This window comes from Hemicordylus capensis, chromosome 6 (genome assembly GCF_027244095.1).
Source record: "Hemicordylus capensis ecotype Gifberg chromosome 6, rHemCap1.1.pri, whole genome shotgun sequence".
Taxonomy (NCBI): Eukaryota; Metazoa; Chordata; class Lepidosauria; order Squamata; family Cordylidae; genus Hemicordylus; species Hemicordylus capensis.
In genome coordinates, this window is record NC_069662.1 from 62,445,643 (window position 1) to 62,463,327 (window position 17,685).

Consider the following 17,685-nt stretch of genomic DNA (forward strand, 5'->3'; position numbering starts at 1 on the left):
TTTCGATCAGCGACCAGCAACATGGAGAATCTGAATGATGTTGCTGCAGCCTATTATATTCCAGTGTTTTCTGTGTTGTTCTCCTGTCTCTTTTCCTCACCTAATTTGCGGTGATTTTTAAACTTTTTTAGTGTGGCTGGAGGAGTACTGATGGATAAACATTTGTTGGCCCTTAAATAGTCTCTCTTAATTATTTAATTGTTTCCATTGATAACTGTTCCTGTTCCCATGGTGGAGAAGGCTTTGATTAATGATTTCCTCTCAATTTTTGTCTTAATTTTACAGGGTGAAATAATTCTTTTTTGCTATTTAAAAAGAGAGAAGAAATAGTGAGAGGAATAGTGAGAAATAGTGAGTCATCAACTTGCCCTTCCATGGAAACAGGAACTGACATTAAGGGATATTCAAGAGGCAATCCATCAGTAATCCCACAGCCATGCTTAACAGGAAGCATGAAAAGCGGCTGACTCTGCAAGAAGGAAGCTTTTAATTAATGTTGCAAGTGATATTTGCTGGCTGGGACTAACTTCTAAGTAAACCTGATTAGAAGGATCTTGGCCACAGGGATGGGCATGGACACTGGTGAATAAAATAGTACTATATTAAGAGCTGTGAGTAATTCTGCTTTAATTCTGTTTCCAGCTGATTGCAGAAAAGGGAAACCTCAGGAACACTAAAGGAACCTAGTATGGAAGCAACCACTATTAAAAGGATAGTTAAACTGGTTTTATACAACCAGAAAACTTTGTGGATAATGGCACACGCCACACTTATTTATCTAATTAAGACAGCTTAGGAGAACTAAAACAATACTATAAGAGCTACACACTGAAAATTCAAAACAAATCAAAATTCAACCATGGAGCAGCACAAGCAAATTAATCCAAACAACCAGGGGAGATACAAATACACTAAATATTTATATACTGCTTTTCAACAAAAGCTCCTAAAGCAGTTTACATAGATATATATAAATAAAATAGCTCCCTCTCCCCAAAGGGCTCATAATCTAAAAAAGAAACATAAGATAGACACCAGCAACAGCCACTGGAGGGATGCAGTGCTGGGGATGGATAGGGCCAGTTGCGCTCCCTCTGCTAAATAAAGAGAATCATCACTTTAAAAAGGTGTCTCCTTTGTTCAATTAGCCGGAGGTGTGATGAGCTTGCATAAAAAGCAGCTGTATGCAGGCTCAGAGTTTGCATGAATCTTGTGGGTTTATTTGTTTTTGTTTTTTTGAGGTTTCTCTTCTTCTTGGAACTGGTTACACACACACAAATAGCAGGGGGAGCAGAGGGGAGAGTAACTGGCCCAATCCACCCCCAGCACAGTAGGGGGGTGACTGGCCCTTTCCATCCCCAGCACAGTAGGGGTAGCAGGGGGAGAGTAACTGGCCCCATCCACCCCCAGCACAGTACTTCCAGTGACTGTTGCTGGTGTCTAAATTATGTTTCTTTTTAGACTGTGAGCCCTTTGGGGACAGGGATCCATCTTATTTATTTATTATTTCTCTGTGTAAACCGCCTTGAGCCATTTTTGGATGGGCGGTATAGAAATCGAATATGCATGAATGAATGAATGAAATTCATCCATGCCCATGCCACGATATATTGCACATGCCTTTTGAAATGCCCTTGAGTTTCAGAAGCAACATGCTGTGATGTAGCATAATGGACTGCTGATTTAAAAAAAAACCAGAAGTCCAAAGCCCCCTTGGGTTCTATGGATCATGCCCACAGATGAAGCCACCTTTTTGGCAGAAGGCAACTTGCATTAGCCCCCTCTCACAATATAAATCACTCTGAGTGGACCAAGACTACTGCCAGGTGAAATCAGCCTTCTGTTTGCCAAAAAATGGATGAGCCTGACACTAATGTCATTCATGCCATATACAGGGCCATCCACATATGTAGAAATAGCCTTCTACCACTTCAAGGTCTGAGCCTAATGTTCTTCTTGACATGCTTACTTCCCATGTATAGGTAGTACAGGCCTTGACACATTTTCTTTGGATCTTGGAGTAAGCTCAAAAATTTGGGAGCCAGACAGTAATTTGACAAAATTACTACTGGGCTTAGTGACAAACATTGGGTGGGGGCGGGGTAAACGGGCTTCTCTTTATCCCCTTTACAAGTGACATACTTGTAAAATAGGGCTACGTGTCTGGGACAAATAAATATTTTTTAAAAGAACTCTACCTCTGAATATCCCAGTCTAGGCTCCATGATCAAATTTCAAAGTGCTATGGCTCCTTAGCGCCTGGGATTTGTCAAGCGGAGGTAGTACATGGGCATACAATCTTTACTTGTAGGCTGAAGCAATACAGCCCAAGAGAAGTTATACCACATACTATTTCTGTGAGTTTGATCATATGACACCTGAAGTTGTTTGTTTGTTTGTTTTTAGTGGGTGGTGAAATTGGCATTGATTTGGCTGCGTAACTTCATGAGTTGAATAGTGAAGTAATAAAAGTTATGGCTTCTTGTCTTTTCATTCCAGAAATCAGCCTTACCTGCTCAGCAACAGCATTCCTCTTGGTTAATGAGAGTGATGGGCAAGTGGGCAGAACGTTTTCCCACAGAAATGAAATAATAAACATCTCACCTGAGCAGTGATCTAAAGAAAATGTGATTGTCTAAGGAAAACATATCATGGCTTCCAATTCAGCAAAAGCAGTTGTAATAAAGACTTGTGTCCAGCTGCTAACCATTCAAGTCACCCTATTAGGAAATGTTTTCTGTGGGAATGTGCTGATTTGGCCAACAGAAGCCAGCCATTGGCTAAATGTTAAGATCATCATTCAGGAAATGATACAAAGAGATCACAATGTCAGCATCCTGGTGTCAACTGCATCACTCTTCATCAAACCTGGTGATGTATCAGCTGCCAGATTTGAGGTGTACACAGTGCCCTTTGAAAAAGATGACCTCGACTCTCTTATCAAGGACATCATAACACTGTGGTTGTACAACAGGCCAACCACTCTGACTTTCCACAGATTTTACCGAGAGCTGGGGACCTTGGTCAGGAAAGCAAATGCACTCAATAGGCAAATGTGTGAAGGGGTACTAGGCAACCAGGAACTCATGGCCCGGTTGAAAAAGAGCAAATATGATGTGCTACTCTCTGACCCTGTGACAATTTGTGGTGACCTGGTTGCTCTGAAGCTGGATATTCCATTTGTGTATACTCTACGGTTCACACCAGCCTCAACAGTGGAGAGACACTGTGGAAAAATACCTGCCCCTCCTTCATATGTGCCAGCTGCTTTGTCTGAGCTCACAGACAGATTGTCATTTGGGGAAAGGGTTAAAAATATTGTGTCTTACTATGTACAGGATTATGTTTTCCAGAGCTACTGGGGTGAGTGGGATTCTTATTACAGTCAGATTTTAGGTAAGTCTGTGTTTTTTTCTTTCTTGTTCTCAAAGTACAATTATGTGGTAGAACATATGCTTTGAATGTAAAAGGATCCAGGTTCAGTCTTTGGCATTAGTTCAATTGGCTTCAAAAAGCAGAACTGGAAAGGCCTCAGCATATGAGGCCTTGGATTGTCCTGCCAGTTGGATCAGACAGTAGCAGGCTAGATGGCCTGACTGAGTACAAAGTATGGATGAGCACATTTCTCCTTACGTTTTCTATATTGTTTTGTCATTCACTGCTTTAAGGTCCACTTGTCCTGAATCCCTGTTTAACCAGGAAAATTTCTAAAATAATTTTTAGAATTGTACACAATTTGCATCTCTCCCCCTCCCCACTCTGTGTTACCAATGCATACATGCACATTGATAAAAGAATGAAGAAAGCAATCTTGACATGTGTGTATGTATGCAATTATATCAAGATTTTTTGCTATAGTGATGTGCACATATGCTCCTGTTCAATGGTAAAACACCTTGCAAAAAGTCTTGATGAAACTGTGTACATGCAACTCATGGTGTGCATCAGTAATGTAGAGGAAGGAAATTTCAGAAGCATGCGTAGTATAAGGCAGCTTTATATCTTCATGTATTTTAAAGTCTTGAGTTCACCTGTGCATATTCACTTTTAGGGTATGTCTGTAATACCAATGTGCAGCCTGATTCCAACCTGTTTATTTGGAAATAAGTCCCACAAGGGACAATGTAGCTTTCTTCCAGCTGCCTTAAACCCTCGTCCCATTGAATTCAGAGAGCTGTAGTTCTGTGAGAAGAGGTAAAGGGCTCTTAGAGAGATCATATGTTCACCAGTCCCAAGATTTTCTCCTCCTCATCAATCCCAAGATTTCCCCACCAAGATTTCGGGAACGGGGGAGGGAATGTCCCTCTTCTGCTAATCAAAAACCAATAGAAATGTGTAGTGTACATCTGTCTTTATTTAGAGAGCCATTTCTAAACCTTTAATGGCATGCAGGGGCATAACTATAATAGGGCAGGGGGAGACAGTTGTCTGGGGGCCCACTGTCGGGGGGGCCCAGAGGCAAGTCACATGACTGACTCCCCCAGCTGTGCACCCGCCCGGGCTTCCTTCAGTTGTATTCCTCCTCCAAAATTGGTGTGAGTATTAAGACCTGGAGCTACCAGTACAGCATGTCTTTCTCTAATACCATTAAATGACTTGCATCATCCACAATTTACAAAACCTTTTAAAAAATAATTTAGGATGATGTTCTATTGTAGCACATAGGTATGTGTGTGTGTGTGTGTGTGTGTGTGTGTGTGTGTGTGTGTGTGTGTAAATTTTACTATGCTTTTTGTTACCACTATTCAGCCTCATTTAAGATTTCTTTACTTCATGAGCTGAGCTTCAGTGAGCATTCTAAAATCTTGTCTCTGGGCCCACGCCAACCTTGCTGGAGTGGGCCCTGATGGCATGGTTATGTGCATTGTGGACAATAGATTTTTTAAAAAAATCAAAATTCTGCAGCATAGTAATCCAGGTTCTGCAACTGGAATAGAATAGAACATCAGTAGATTTGCATTTTTACCTATGAAAAGAAAATGTATTCTGTTTCCAAGGAAGCAGGGTTTTAGAATAAACTTTTAAAGAAAATAATGGAAGAAGGGAAAACTATAAATTGGAATAGACAGATTGTAGGGGGATAGCAGTGGGGAATAACAGTAGCAGTGAATCAAGGAGATGTGCAGAATATTATAATCCTACATCCCAAGAAGTGGGTGTCTTGGTCAACCCTGCTCTGCCCATCAGATATTTACCCACAGATTTTAAAGCTTCTCTTCATGGTCATAAGGAGTGGACTAGGAACTTCCTTCAACATAAGGATTGCCCACAGACAATTTTTAAAAGGTGGCAAATGTTAGGATGTGAGTTGTCTTTGCAACTTTAACTCTGCTCCTTTTTCTGTATCCATTGGGAATATAGTTTCATCCCCACCCCCCTTGTGTGAAATAGTAGTATTTCTAGTCCTTATTCAGATCTGTATTCAAAACAGAACAGGCCCCAGCTGCATTTCTCTCCTTGTCAGGGTCACCCAGTTTACTTCATGGCTGAGTGGAGATTTGTACTCAAGACTTCCTGATCCAAATCCAACCCTTTACCCAGACATCTATTTAGGACATTTTTGTGTTAGATCTTAAAGGATAGGTTTCACTTCTCATTTGCAATTCTGCAACCGTAGAGGAAGGATTAAAAATTTAAAAAGAATGACACTACTCCCTAGCTGTGCTTTCTCATATGCAGGGGCGTAGCTACAACTGGGCCCCTGGGCGGGGTGTGCTGACTGGGTGAAAACTTGCTCTTTGCTCTCTCCCTTGTGCCTCCTGGAAGAAGAAGTGGGGGGCGGGGCAGGGAGGGACCCATCTTTTTATCCCAGGAACCACTCTAACCTTGCTTTGCCCCCTGCCTGTATATGAAAACCTAATGACTAAAAAAGTAAATTAAAAGGCTCTTAATCTCTGCTGCTGGAAAGATTTATTAATGCCTGAAGATTTGCTTACATCACCACCTACTTAAAATCTCAGCTTCCTTTTACAAGTAGATTGTTTTTACATGCCTCAGAACATCAGGTTCCATAAGGAAGATGGAAGGAATTTGACACTTCAGTTCACACACGGGCACCTGTTTTTGAATGCTTTGGGGGTTGGGCTTTAGTTAATCTAGTTTGCGGGGGTGGGGGAAGTGGGGTGGGGGAAGTGACCCTGTTCACATGTCACAACGAATGCTTATGCTTTACATAAACATCCACAATGACATGTGGATGAGGTCACCTTAAACAAAATAATCAAACCTCTGCTTCTCAAGTTCCGTCCTTTGCTTTGTGGCGTTCCTTCAAATCCCCCTTGGCTTCTGTACATGTCTGAGGATCTTTGTTATTCACATAATTAAACCCACTGTAATTAGCAATGGACATTTATGGCCTCACACTCCTTTCTTTAGCTTCTCATTGCTATTCTGTTTCAATCAAGTATATGATGAATATTGTCTGCAAATTTTGTGTTCCAGTCACTGATAAACAAAATCCAGTTTCTAACAAGTTTGCATTTTCATCCTCTTTTGCCCATCTATAATCTGTAAGTTTCATTAACAATGCTATATCCCAGGTATGGTTATGCTATATCCCAGGTATGGTTAGGGATGTGCGGTTTGGTTCGGATCCGGACCGGTTCGTCCGAACCGGTCCGGATCCGGCGGCTCGATCCCGGACCGAATCGGGCCCTTCCGGGACCGAGCCGGACCGAATTCGAGCCGGTTCGGTACCGAACCGGCTCGGGTTTCCCGAACCGGTTCGGGAATGAAATTGAGTCTCTGGAGTGTCTCTTTAAAGTTCCAAGTCTGTCCTCCATTTTGTGTCTCCTTCCCGAAACTTTTGCTCCTCCTTGCATCCATTTTGTGATGCTATTTCCAGGCATTGTATTGGCTGCGCTATTGATCCTTGATTGGCCAGAATGAGTCCTTTGGTCTGGTAGGCTGCTTGGCTGTTGCACTGTTGAGAGCTGGCACCCTGTTGGCCGTGGGGGGAGTGCAAAGGTGGGGGCTCCCAAAGGAGGGAATTTCAAACCTATATAAACCCAAGCCTCTTCTCTGGAAACTTCTCTTGGCTGCAGTTGTGGGATCATCTCTGAGACCTGCTTGCCCTTTGCTGGCTGCTCTGGTGTCTCTGTGAGTCCTGACTGTGTCCTGTGTCTCTCTGTGTGTGCTCTGTCTAATCCTTTGTCCACCTGCCCTTTGTGACTCTCTGTGTGTCTCCTCTCTCTGTCTGTCTCTTGTCTGTATACTGTGTGTTACTTCACTTTACTTTCTTCTTAATTTCCCCCAATTTTCCCTGTTCCTTGTCTGTCTGCTTTTCTCCCCCCCTCCCCCCCCTTTCCCTTCTCATCCTTTGGGCCTACCCTCCCCCTCCCCCACTCCCACCCACTGCATCCTCATTGCTTTAAATCTTCTTCCATTAATTATTGCTCTTTGTCCTGCCTTGTTGTTGTCCAACTTTTTGATTTTCACATTGCATTCCATTGGTTTCAGTTATATATTGCTTGCTGGTTTTGCTTAAATTGTACCATTTTGTTTGTTTCTGCTGACTGCTGCTGCCCTGCGAGTTGGTTCCCTGAATCCCTCCCCCCCACCCCCAGAGGATTCTGTTGTTGTTTCTTGTTGTCCCATATAATCAGTTTTGGTTCCCTGCTCCAAACTTGCCCCTCCAAGTCCAACCACACCCCACCCCAACCCCACCCCATCCAGCCTTCTCCCAAGTTTGCTGCTGCCAAACCGAGTCCAGTTTTCTTTGCTTGGTTCCACTTATTCATTTGCTATTATTAATTTGCAGCAATTGTGGTTTCATTGTCTCTGTTCACTTAGTGGCCCCCCTCAGAGTCTGTGTTTGGTTCCCCCTCCCCACACCCCCACCCCCAAGTTTTTTCTGCTGGTTATAGTCTTTCTTGTAATTTTTTTTTAAACTTCTGGCTTGTGTTCTCTTGATATATATTGCTTTATATATTTTGCTACCCTCCTCCTCCTCCTCCCCCCCCTGCCTGCCCCCCCCACCCTCCCTCCTCCCAGACCCTACCCTAGCCCAGGCCCAGCTCCTCCCCCAACCACCCCATCCAGCCTAATCACTGCTGCTGCCCGAGTTGTTCCAGTTTCTCCTTTGCTGTTTGTTGTTGCCCCCTCCCCTTCCCCCCAACACCCCTCTGCCACACACTAGCCCCCAACCACACACACCCTCTCTGCTCCCCCCACCCCACCTCTTTTTCTCCTTGCCCCTGACTCTCTCCACTCACCCCAGGCCCCCTGCCACACACTAGCCCCCAACCACACACACCCTCTCTGCTCCCCCCACCCCACCTCTTTTCCTCCTTGCCCCTGACTCTCTCCACTTACCCCAGGCCCCCTGCCACACACTAGCCCCCAACCACACACACCCTCTCTGCTCCCCCCACCCCACCTCTTTTCCTCCTTGCCCCCGACTCTCTCCACTTACCCCAGGCCCCCTGCCACACACTAGCCCCCAACCACACACACCCTCTCTGCTCCCCCCACCCCACCTCTTTTCCTCCTTGCCCCCGACTCTCTCCACTTACCCCAGGCCCCCTGCCACACACTAGCCCCCAACCAAACACACCCTCTCTGCTCCCCCCACCCCACCTCTTTTCCTCCTTGCCCCCGACTCTCTCCACTTACCCCAGGCCCCCTGCCACACACTAGCCCCCAACCACACACACCCTCTCTGCTCCCCCCACCTCTTTGGACCGCTGCTACTGCTGTGTCCTCCCCCCACACCTGAAACCCCCCTCCCTGCTGCGCTGCGCTTCTCCTCTCTCCTCTTTCTCTCTATCATCTCTCTTTCTCCTCTCTCTCTCTTTCTTTTCTCTCTCTCTCCTCTCTTTCTCTTTGTCCCTGCCCCCCCTCTCTTTTCTCTCTCTCTTAGTCTTTTCTCTCTCTGCTCCCCTTCACTTTCCACCTCCTCTCCCACAGCTGCAGCCACACACAGTAGCCTACCCACCTGGCGGCTGCCATCGGTTTTTTTTTCTTTTTATAGTTTTTGGTTGATTTTGTCTCTGCTTGGGGGTGAGTTGAGCGACACAAATAGTGTTGTCTCCTCACTTCTGCCCCTCCATCGTTGTTGAACTACCCCGGTTGCCTGTGTGCCTCGTGCGGCCGCCCTGCTGTGTCTCAGCCCAGGGTGGCTGGCTGGCGGCGGCGAATCCGTGACCAGCAGTGAGCGGCAGGAGAAGGACCGGAAGAAGAGGGGTTAGTGCGTGTGTGATTGTGCACCTTTTGTTGCCCCTTTCTCTCCCTAGCTGGCGGTTTTAAATAGGGACACCCCTATTCTGAAATGCATTTGGGTGTGGGGAGGAGGGAGGGAACCTTGGAGAGGAGATGTACTGTTGTAAAACTTGTGTCTTCATGCCCATGCCCAGTAAAGAAATTGCTGCTGTGTGTTGCGTTGCATTGCATGCGTCTTGCAGGTGGTTTTTGAACAGGTGCCTTCCAGAGTGCTTCCTTGCCTCTGGGGCAGTCTGAGTGGGGTCCAGGGTTCTGATGCGATGCTGCCACTACATGCTGGGCCCATGCCATGCCAGAGTGCTTCCTTGCCTCTGGGGCAGTCTGAGTGGGGTCCTGGCTGGGCTCTGATGCTGCCACTACATGCTGGGCCAATACACACGTATGATGATGATCATGATGTTCAATCCATGAGGCTGCCATCAAGTGTTTGCTGCTGCTTGCTTGCCATGGCATTGGGCAGGCAGAGTCACAGAGTGGGTGGGTTCAACCTCTGTGTTGGTGTGACTGGGTTCTGGTTTTGGTTGTGTGCAATTTAGAGTCACTAAATAGGCTGCATTGAGTTTGATGCTCCCCCCACAGGAGCATTACTTGAGAACCACCCCCCAGAACCCACACTTTGTGTTCCAGTTCACTAAATAAGGGTTTCCTCCTTTGATCTGCAGGTTCCCAAGCGTTGACTGCATCCCTCCCCCACCCCCGGTAGGTGCTGTGCCCTCCCCCCATCCACTCCCCCCCCCCCAAAAGCTAAAAACTTGCCACCCACACCACAACTACTCCACCCAACTGCCCGTGCCACCCTCCCACACCGGGGTTCCACCCTTTAACCCCCTATTTTTCTAAAAAAAACCCCTCCCAGACCCATCTCCCCAATTGGCTTGGTGGTTGACTCCCAAATTCAAAAAGGACACCCTCCCCCTCACTTCGATTGGCTTCCCCCCCCATATCAAAAAGTCTTCCTTTCCCCCCAATTGGCTTCCTTTTTTGAAAACAAACTTCCCCCCCGCCGCCTCCAAATCAGCTGCCTTTTTTTTGGCCCCTAAGCCCCTCCAAATTATTTTTTTGACCCTGTCTGGCCTTCCTCCTAAAGTCTCCCTCCTTCTGACCTAGCAGCATGTCTGAGCGCCGTGTGGCGGGCAGGGCTCGCTCAAGGCTGGCAGGCAGAGGTGGGAGAGGCCAGGTGCGGGGTGCGCCTGCGGCACGGGGAGGGAGAGGACGCGGGGAGCCTGAGGACACCCCAGTTCTCCCCATTGGAGAATTCTTTGCTCCGGCCCCATCTTTGGTGCGCAGGATTCAGTTCCCCACGCCTGCTGCCGCCAATCGCGGCAGAGGCAGAGGCACTGTTAGGGCTGTGGCGGGTCCCTCCTCGCCGGCGGCACCAGGTGCTGCTGAGCTACCGCCAGTTGTTGAGGTGGAGGAGACTGTGGAGTTGGAAGAGCAGGTAGAGGGCGGTGAGGACCGTGCGGCTGGCAGCGATGCAGCCAGGTTCTCCCTCCCTCTGGGGCCCCTTCCCCCTATCCTTTCGCCGCTCAGTGGGCCCCCCCCTCGTGAAGCCCAACACTCTGGTGGGGAGCGGTCTGGCGAGGTGGTGGAGGAGAGGCCTGCCTCTCCGATGCCAGTTGAGCCGGGCCCTTCCTCCGCTGTGGAGGGCGGAAGGGGCGGGTTGGGTGGCAGCAGTGGGCAGGCAGCGGCGGCCGCCCCCCCCCAGGACTGCAGCCACCCTGCGAGAAACGGCCTAGGACGGCGCCCAGGGCGCAGGAGGCCAAGGGCAGTGGTGCATGGGTGCATTTTGAGGTCCCTCAAGATGCCCCATTCCACGCCCGCTGTGTCCACTGCAGGATGCTTGTCAGCCGTGGAAGGGACCCTGCGCACCTGGGTACGACGCCTATGTGGAGACACCTAGAGCGTCACCACCCAGGTCTCAGGGGACAGGCTGGCAGCGCTAGTGCGCCTTGTGCATCTGCCACTAGGGCGGGCAGCGGCAGTGTGCCAGCCAGCAGGCAGGCTACACTGCCCGTCCAGCGGTGGACGCAGTCCTCGGGCAGCCAGCGTATTGTTCGCGTGGACCATCATCACCTCACCCGCCTCATAGGGGAGATGATTTCCACCGATGACCAGCCGTTTCAGGTGGTCGAGAACAACGGCTTCTGCCGTATTCTCCAATACCTGGCTCCCGAATACGTCATCCCCTCAAGGACGACGTTCAGCCGGAACGTGGTCCCCTCCCTGTACCGCCGGTGCAGGGAGCTCGTGTCGGCCGAGCTGCGTGCAGCTCCGGCCGGGACAAGCGTGCATTTCACGACTGACCTCTGGACCAGTGTCAGTGGGATGCACACTTCTTTCCTGGCCCTCACTGCCCACTGGTGGGGACCGGAGAGTGAGGGGACCTCCGCGGGCGATGCTTCCGGGTCTGGCGCGGCTCCCGATGCACTACGGCACAGGTGGGCCGTCCTGCATGTGGAGACGATGGACACGAGGCACACCGCGGAGGAGGTGGCGGCCGTACTCGACCGCCAGATAGAGGAGTGGATTGGCGGGTGTCCACACCTCTCCCGCGGCTTCATTGTCACCGACAATGGAGCCAACGTTACCGCCGCTGTCGAGACAGTCATGGACTGTGTGAACATACGGTGTATGGCACACACGCTCCATCTGACCGTCAGGGACGCCCTTGGCCTTAAGGAGCTGAGGGCGTCCCAGGAGAAGGGGGCCCGCCCCATCGCAGGTGCTGTTGCTGCCACGGCCACGCTTGTGGATAAGTCCCGCAAGCTGGCCGCCCACTTCCACCGCAGCGAGAAGTCCAGGAGACTGCTTCGCCAGAAGCAGGATGACCTTGGCCTTCCTCGCCATCTCATCCCTACGGATGTGGAGACGCGGTGGAACTCCACCTTCCTCCTGTTCCAGCGCCTGTTGGAGCAGGAGAGAGCCCTTGTCGCCCTGGCGAGGGACGAGTCCTTGGATGTCTGCAACTTCTCGAACGCAGAGTGGAAGCAGATGTCCGAGGCGGTGTCGGCACTCGAGCCCTTCCAGCTTGCCACGAAGGGCTTGTGTGGCGACACCACTCCCTTGAGCCAGGCGCTGCCCACAGCTGTTGGTCTCGAGAAGCTGATGGGTGGACTCCATATCTCTCTGACCACGCCAGAGGGTCGTGCTCTGGCTGGGAGGCTGAGGTCTGGGGTTGACAAGCGGCTCGTTGATGTGCTGGGAGACAGGGAGGAGTATGTCCTCGCTTGTCTCTGTCACCCAGCCCTCAAGGGCAATGCCGTGAGTGCCGACGACTTGCCCAGGTGGAAGGGCATCCTGGTCGAGAAGGTTAGGGAGGAGGAGGCCGCTAGGGCCCGCAGAGACCAGGGTGTTGGTAGTGGTGCGGGGGCAGCCCTCGCGGCCCAACCCGCACCCAGCAGCAGCATGGGCGGCCAGCCGGCGTCAGCTTCCCCTTCCCCTCCCTCTTCCCAGTCCAGCAGCGCGGCATCCCAGGTGGCGCCATCGCAGCAGCCATTTGCTACCGACTCGAGATCCGCCCAGTGGTTTCAGCGGTTCTGCTATGGCGCCATGCCTGGTATGCGGGAGGCTCAACCTGCCAGGCCCCCCTCCAGTGCTGAGCAATGCGTTGCGCAGTACTTGGAGGAGCCTGTGGAGGGAGACGGCGTGGACTGCGCACAGTTCTGGGTGAGCCGCCGCCAAGTCTGGCCGGACCTGGCGGTGGTGGCTGTGCGCCTCCTCTCCTGCCCCCCAACCAGTGTCCAGAGCGAGCGGGTGTTTTCACGTGCCGGGGACGTGGTGACACCCTCTCGCTCCCGCTTGGACCCTGGTCTGGTGGAGCAGCTGGTCTTCCTTAAGGTGAACCTCCCCCTGTTGGGCTACCCCAAGCTGCAGTTTGAGACGGGCGAGTGATTACCGTGGGTTGCCCCATGGTTGGTCACCTGCCTGGCTCGACCTCTGCTTATCCCTACCCTCCCCCCTTCCACCTCTAGCTGAGCTGACGTGACAGATGCTGAGCCGTGCCAGCCAGTCGCAGCGTGTAGTGTGCCCACACAGAGATGCAGTTGTAGTAGTAGTTGTAGTGCTGCGACTGGCCAGATGTTTACAATGCCCACGCCCACCTAAAAAGAAACCCAATGCTGACCAGCACAGGCCCTTTATCTATCCACCTGTCAGCATTTGGGGACCTGGCGTGGGCACGGCACACCCCCCCCAAAGTAGCACAGCCCACGGAGTACTAGACTTAGCGGCAGCGGCGGGTATACGTTCAAAAATGCAGTGTAGATATGTAAATACTGTATGTAAATAAACATGTAAATAATTTTTTCTTTAAAAACCCCATGTCAAAATCAAGCCTCAAAATTATGCAAAAGAAAGAAAAAAAGGTGACAAAGGGAGAACAAAATGATGAATGCCAAATGAATTGATTTTATTGAAAATGTCACCAGAAATCATGTGTGGGGGGCTTGGTTTACATGGAGAAAATGATTGGGTGATTTTTTGAAATGAAACGAATGAATTATTATCATCTTATGTTCATCTTGATTGTGGTCACTGTTGATGTTGGCTGATGGCAAAAAACCCAAAACCATCAGAATAGCAATGAACTGGCTGCCAACACAACATATTGATTGATAACTGTGCAGGGGGGGAATTGGGTCTGTGTGTGTGTGTGTGGTGCAGGCTCAGTCTGTCTCTTCCTGTTGTGTGTCTGACTGTCTGTCTGTCTGTGTGAATGGATGCCTAGCACTGTCTCTGTGTGTGGATGCTTTCTGTGTGTAGTGTGGTGTGTGTCTGTCTACGTGTTTTTTTTCCTCCCCCCCATGCCTCCCTCCATCCTTCCCCTCTCATCCTCTCCCCTTCCTCTTCACCACCTTCCATCCTCCCTCCCTTCCAGCCCACCACCGCCTCACCTGCCCCCAACCCCGGTCTGGCAGATGATGAGAGTCTGGTCTCTCCCACCGAAGCACACACGTGAGCACGTGTGTGCACAAATATGTGGCTGACCAACTCTGAGCCGGACCCTCCCCCCTTCAATCCCCTCTACATCCCTCTCCCCCTCCCCTTTCCTCCCCCCTGCCTCCCTGCCTCCCTCCCTCCCCCCTCCTAGCTAGCAGCGCACACATACACACACAAAACACCTGTGGTGGCAAACACCACCAGCACACATGCACTCACACTGGTGCCACCACCTCTGCCTTGGGCCTCTGTGTCCTTGAGCAGATATGTGGTGGTGGACCAGAGAAGCATTTCTTTCCAGCAAGGCAAAAGGCATGCACTCACTGCACACACACACACACACACACACGAAGAGGTGAAGACGAGAAGAGGCAACTTCTAGAACCAGCAGCAGCAGGTGAGTGTCGTGTAATTGTGTTGCTTCCCAAGGCCACTGCCCATGCTCAATGCTCAGTCTGCTGAAACTAAAGAACTAGCTACAATCACCCTTCCTCACATGCAGCTCAGCTCAGCTCAGCTCAGCTGCACAGCACACTGACTAACTAGACACTACAGCTGGTGGTAGAAAAAACAGAAGTCTAGATTCTAGAAGATGTCCTGGTGGATTTTAAACTTTCAAATCTGTGCTAGGATTGCCTTGCCTCCTCCTCCTCCTCCTGCCTGTAATTGTGCCCTCTCCCCTTGCAGTTGCGCCGTCGTGATGGGTTGGTGATGTGCGTGCGCCGTCTACTTAGCTCTCTCCTCCTCATGTTGGCTGGGCTTGCCAGGCACTGGCTGGCAGCAGCTGTTGGCTGTGTGCTAGGCTCAGGCTGTGGCGCGCGTGACTGGACTGGGAATGTTATTGTAGCGGCAACACTGGTTGTGGTGGTAGCAGTAGTAGCTGTTGTTGTTGCTGGGCTGGTGGCTGCTGGCCTGTGCTGACTCTGCGCACTTGGTCTGGTCTGGTCTGGTCATTGGGATGCAGATGTAGGGTGTGTGTGCATCATCCATGGGGAGCATCAGAGCAGAGCAGAGCAGGTTGGCTGGCTTCTGTCTGTCGGGCCTAGTCAGTGGCAGGCACTGAGTGAGGCGGTGGTTTCTTTGGGCATCACGTCACCCATCATGCAGAGCGGCAGGTCTGCTGCTCCGCCTCCTGCTTCTTCTCTGTGTGTGCTGCTCTTGTGCTTAGTGTGCTGCTCCGCTGCTGCTGCTGTGCTGGCAGGCAGCACAGCAGTGGCCTTTTTGTTAGATCAGAGAGTGGGTGTTGTCTCTCTGAGTGTCCTCCTCTTACTTGCTTGGATAGGAGTGGTGGTAGTAGGTAGGCATTAAGATGGACTGACTAGGTGTTACGTGTTAGGGCGCCCAGAGAGAGGCGCCAAAAAGATGGGGTGGCAATTTTTGGGTTGCTCCTAGTATTATTGGTGAATTTCTGAAGAAAATTTTTTTTTCCATTGGCTAGAATGGGGGTTCGGGGCTGCCCCAGACCCGCCTCTGTGGGGTGGCAGCACCGCCAAAGTGGGTCCGGGGCCATGGCAAAAATGCCCTCAGTCCCTCCCAGCAATCCCCGTAGAGATAGGAGTGATGGTTCTGTTGTTTTTCTGAGGTGTTCTGAGTGAGTGTGGATTCTGTGATAGCAAATGAGAGTGGATTCATGGTGTCTCATTGGAAATCTCATAAGCTATCATAGAATCAACACTCAGAATACCTCAGAAAAACAACAGAACCATCACTCCTATCTCTACGGGGATTGCTGGGAGGGACTGAGGGCATTTTTGCCATGGCCCCGGACCCACTTTGGGGGTGCTGCCACCCCACAGAGGTGGGTCTGGGGCAGCCCCGAACCCCCATTCTAGCCAATGGAAAAAAAAATTTTCTTCAGAAATTCACCAATAATACTAGGAGCCACCAATTGCCTTGGGATTTTTGGGGTGGAGGACACCCATGGGTGGCTACCACCCACCCCAGCTTTTTTGCCCCTAAGGGCTCCACATTGTGAGTTATGGGCAAAAATTTATTTTTTGAAAAAAATTTGTAAAAAATCAGAGGAAGGTCCAATCGACTTGAAATTTGGGTGGCAGGTAGAACACAATGTCCCCTTCAAAACCAGCCACTTTTTGTGATCCAAACCGGTTCTGTTCGGATCCGAACCGGTTCGAAACCGAACCGGACCGGGGGGGTGGTCTGGCAAAACCAAAACCGAACCACCCCGGTCCGGTCCGGACCCGGTTCGGACCCGAACCGAACCGGGAGAACCGGTTTTATGCACATCCCTAGGTATGGTTATCGTTACCTTATGCAAATCTCCTCATATCCCATTATTATTGGATAATAATAATGGGATATGAGGAGATTTGCATAAGGTAACGATACATAACTTAGCCACTGTTAGCAAGCAAAGTACAAATGCTAAGATATTCGTCATGATCTCATCTTTCAGATACCCAAACAACAGTACCACTTTTGGAGGTATAGTAAGGCCATATATTGTAATTTCCTTTTACCCAAGTCTTCTGTCTCAGGTTTTTTAAAAATCAATGGACATGTCCAAAATAAGTGGAAAACATTTCCAGTAACAAGATGTGTCCAACATACAGAAGTTAGGAACCAGAGTTAGGATGTGCACAGAATCACCAGCAGCCAGTTCAACAGTGTGTGTCGGGGGGTACCATTAAGGAGCAGGAAGGGTGCTCCTACCCCCCCCCCACACACTGTTTCTTCCTGCGGCACTGTCTTAAAAACTGACCCTGCAGGGTGGCAGCGTACCTCCTTGCCGCCCTGGTGCACATCAGACTGGAAGTGTGTGATGTGCATGTGCATATGTGCTTGTGCGCATGTGCACCGGGCACTTCCGGTTCAACATGCACTGGGGCGGCAAGGAGGTATGCTGCTGCCCCGCAGGATCGGTTTTTAAGACAGTCCCTGTGGGGAAGGAAGAGCACCCTCCCTGCTCCTTAAATATCCCCCCACACTGCCAAACCATCCAAACTGCCGATCCTTCTAACCTGTTCATAGATCGTAACAGGGCCTCCGAACCAGTTCGTGCACATCCCTAACCAATGATACTTTAGCTTCAAATGAATTTCTTTAAATATGACATTCAGTAAATTCTTAGCCATCTTATTTCACAGCCACTCTTCCCCAGTTATTGGTTCTTTTTCCCATTTGCAATTGTAACTTAATCCTCCCCTCCCCACTCAGTGACTACTAGTACCATTAATTAATATACCCCTTCAGTAGGTAAACAATTTGGTTTACTTCAGATTTTTACTATGGACTCTGAGAGGATTACACCAGGGCACATTCCACTCCTCTCCCTAGCTGACCTATGGGGAATTGAGGCCAGGGCTGGACAGGAGAGAGAGCATTACATAGGAAACATAGGAAACTGCCATATACTGAGTCAGACCATTGGTCTGTCTAGCTCAGTATTGTCTTCTCAGACTGGCAGCAACTTCTCCAAGGTTGCAGGAAGGAATATCTCTCAGCCCTATCTTGGAGAAGCCAGGGAGGGAACTTGAAACCTTCTGCTCGTCCCAGAGCAGCATCCCC

General features: G+C 50.0%; 1 protein-coding gene across 3 annotated transcripts in view; it reads left to right on the plus strand.

The window, feature by feature from the left end:
• Nucleotides 1–17,685, plus strand: part of LOC128331961 (UDP-glucuronosyltransferase 2A2-like) — a 62,648-nt gene that overhangs the window by 8,624 nt on the left and 36,339 nt on the right. For 2 of the 3 annotated variants that reach the window (XM_053266078.1, XM_053266075.1), the window contains exon 3: nucleotides 2,500–3,396. The exons of the other annotated variant lie outside the window; for it this stretch is intronic. In XM_053266078.1, the coding sequence (XP_053122053.1) occupies nucleotides 2,652–3,396 (745 nt within the window). In that variant the 5' untranslated portion in view covers nucleotides 2,500–2,651. The remainder of the gene's footprint in view (nucleotides 1–2,499; nucleotides 3,397–17,685) is intronic. 3 annotated transcript variants of the gene reach the window in all.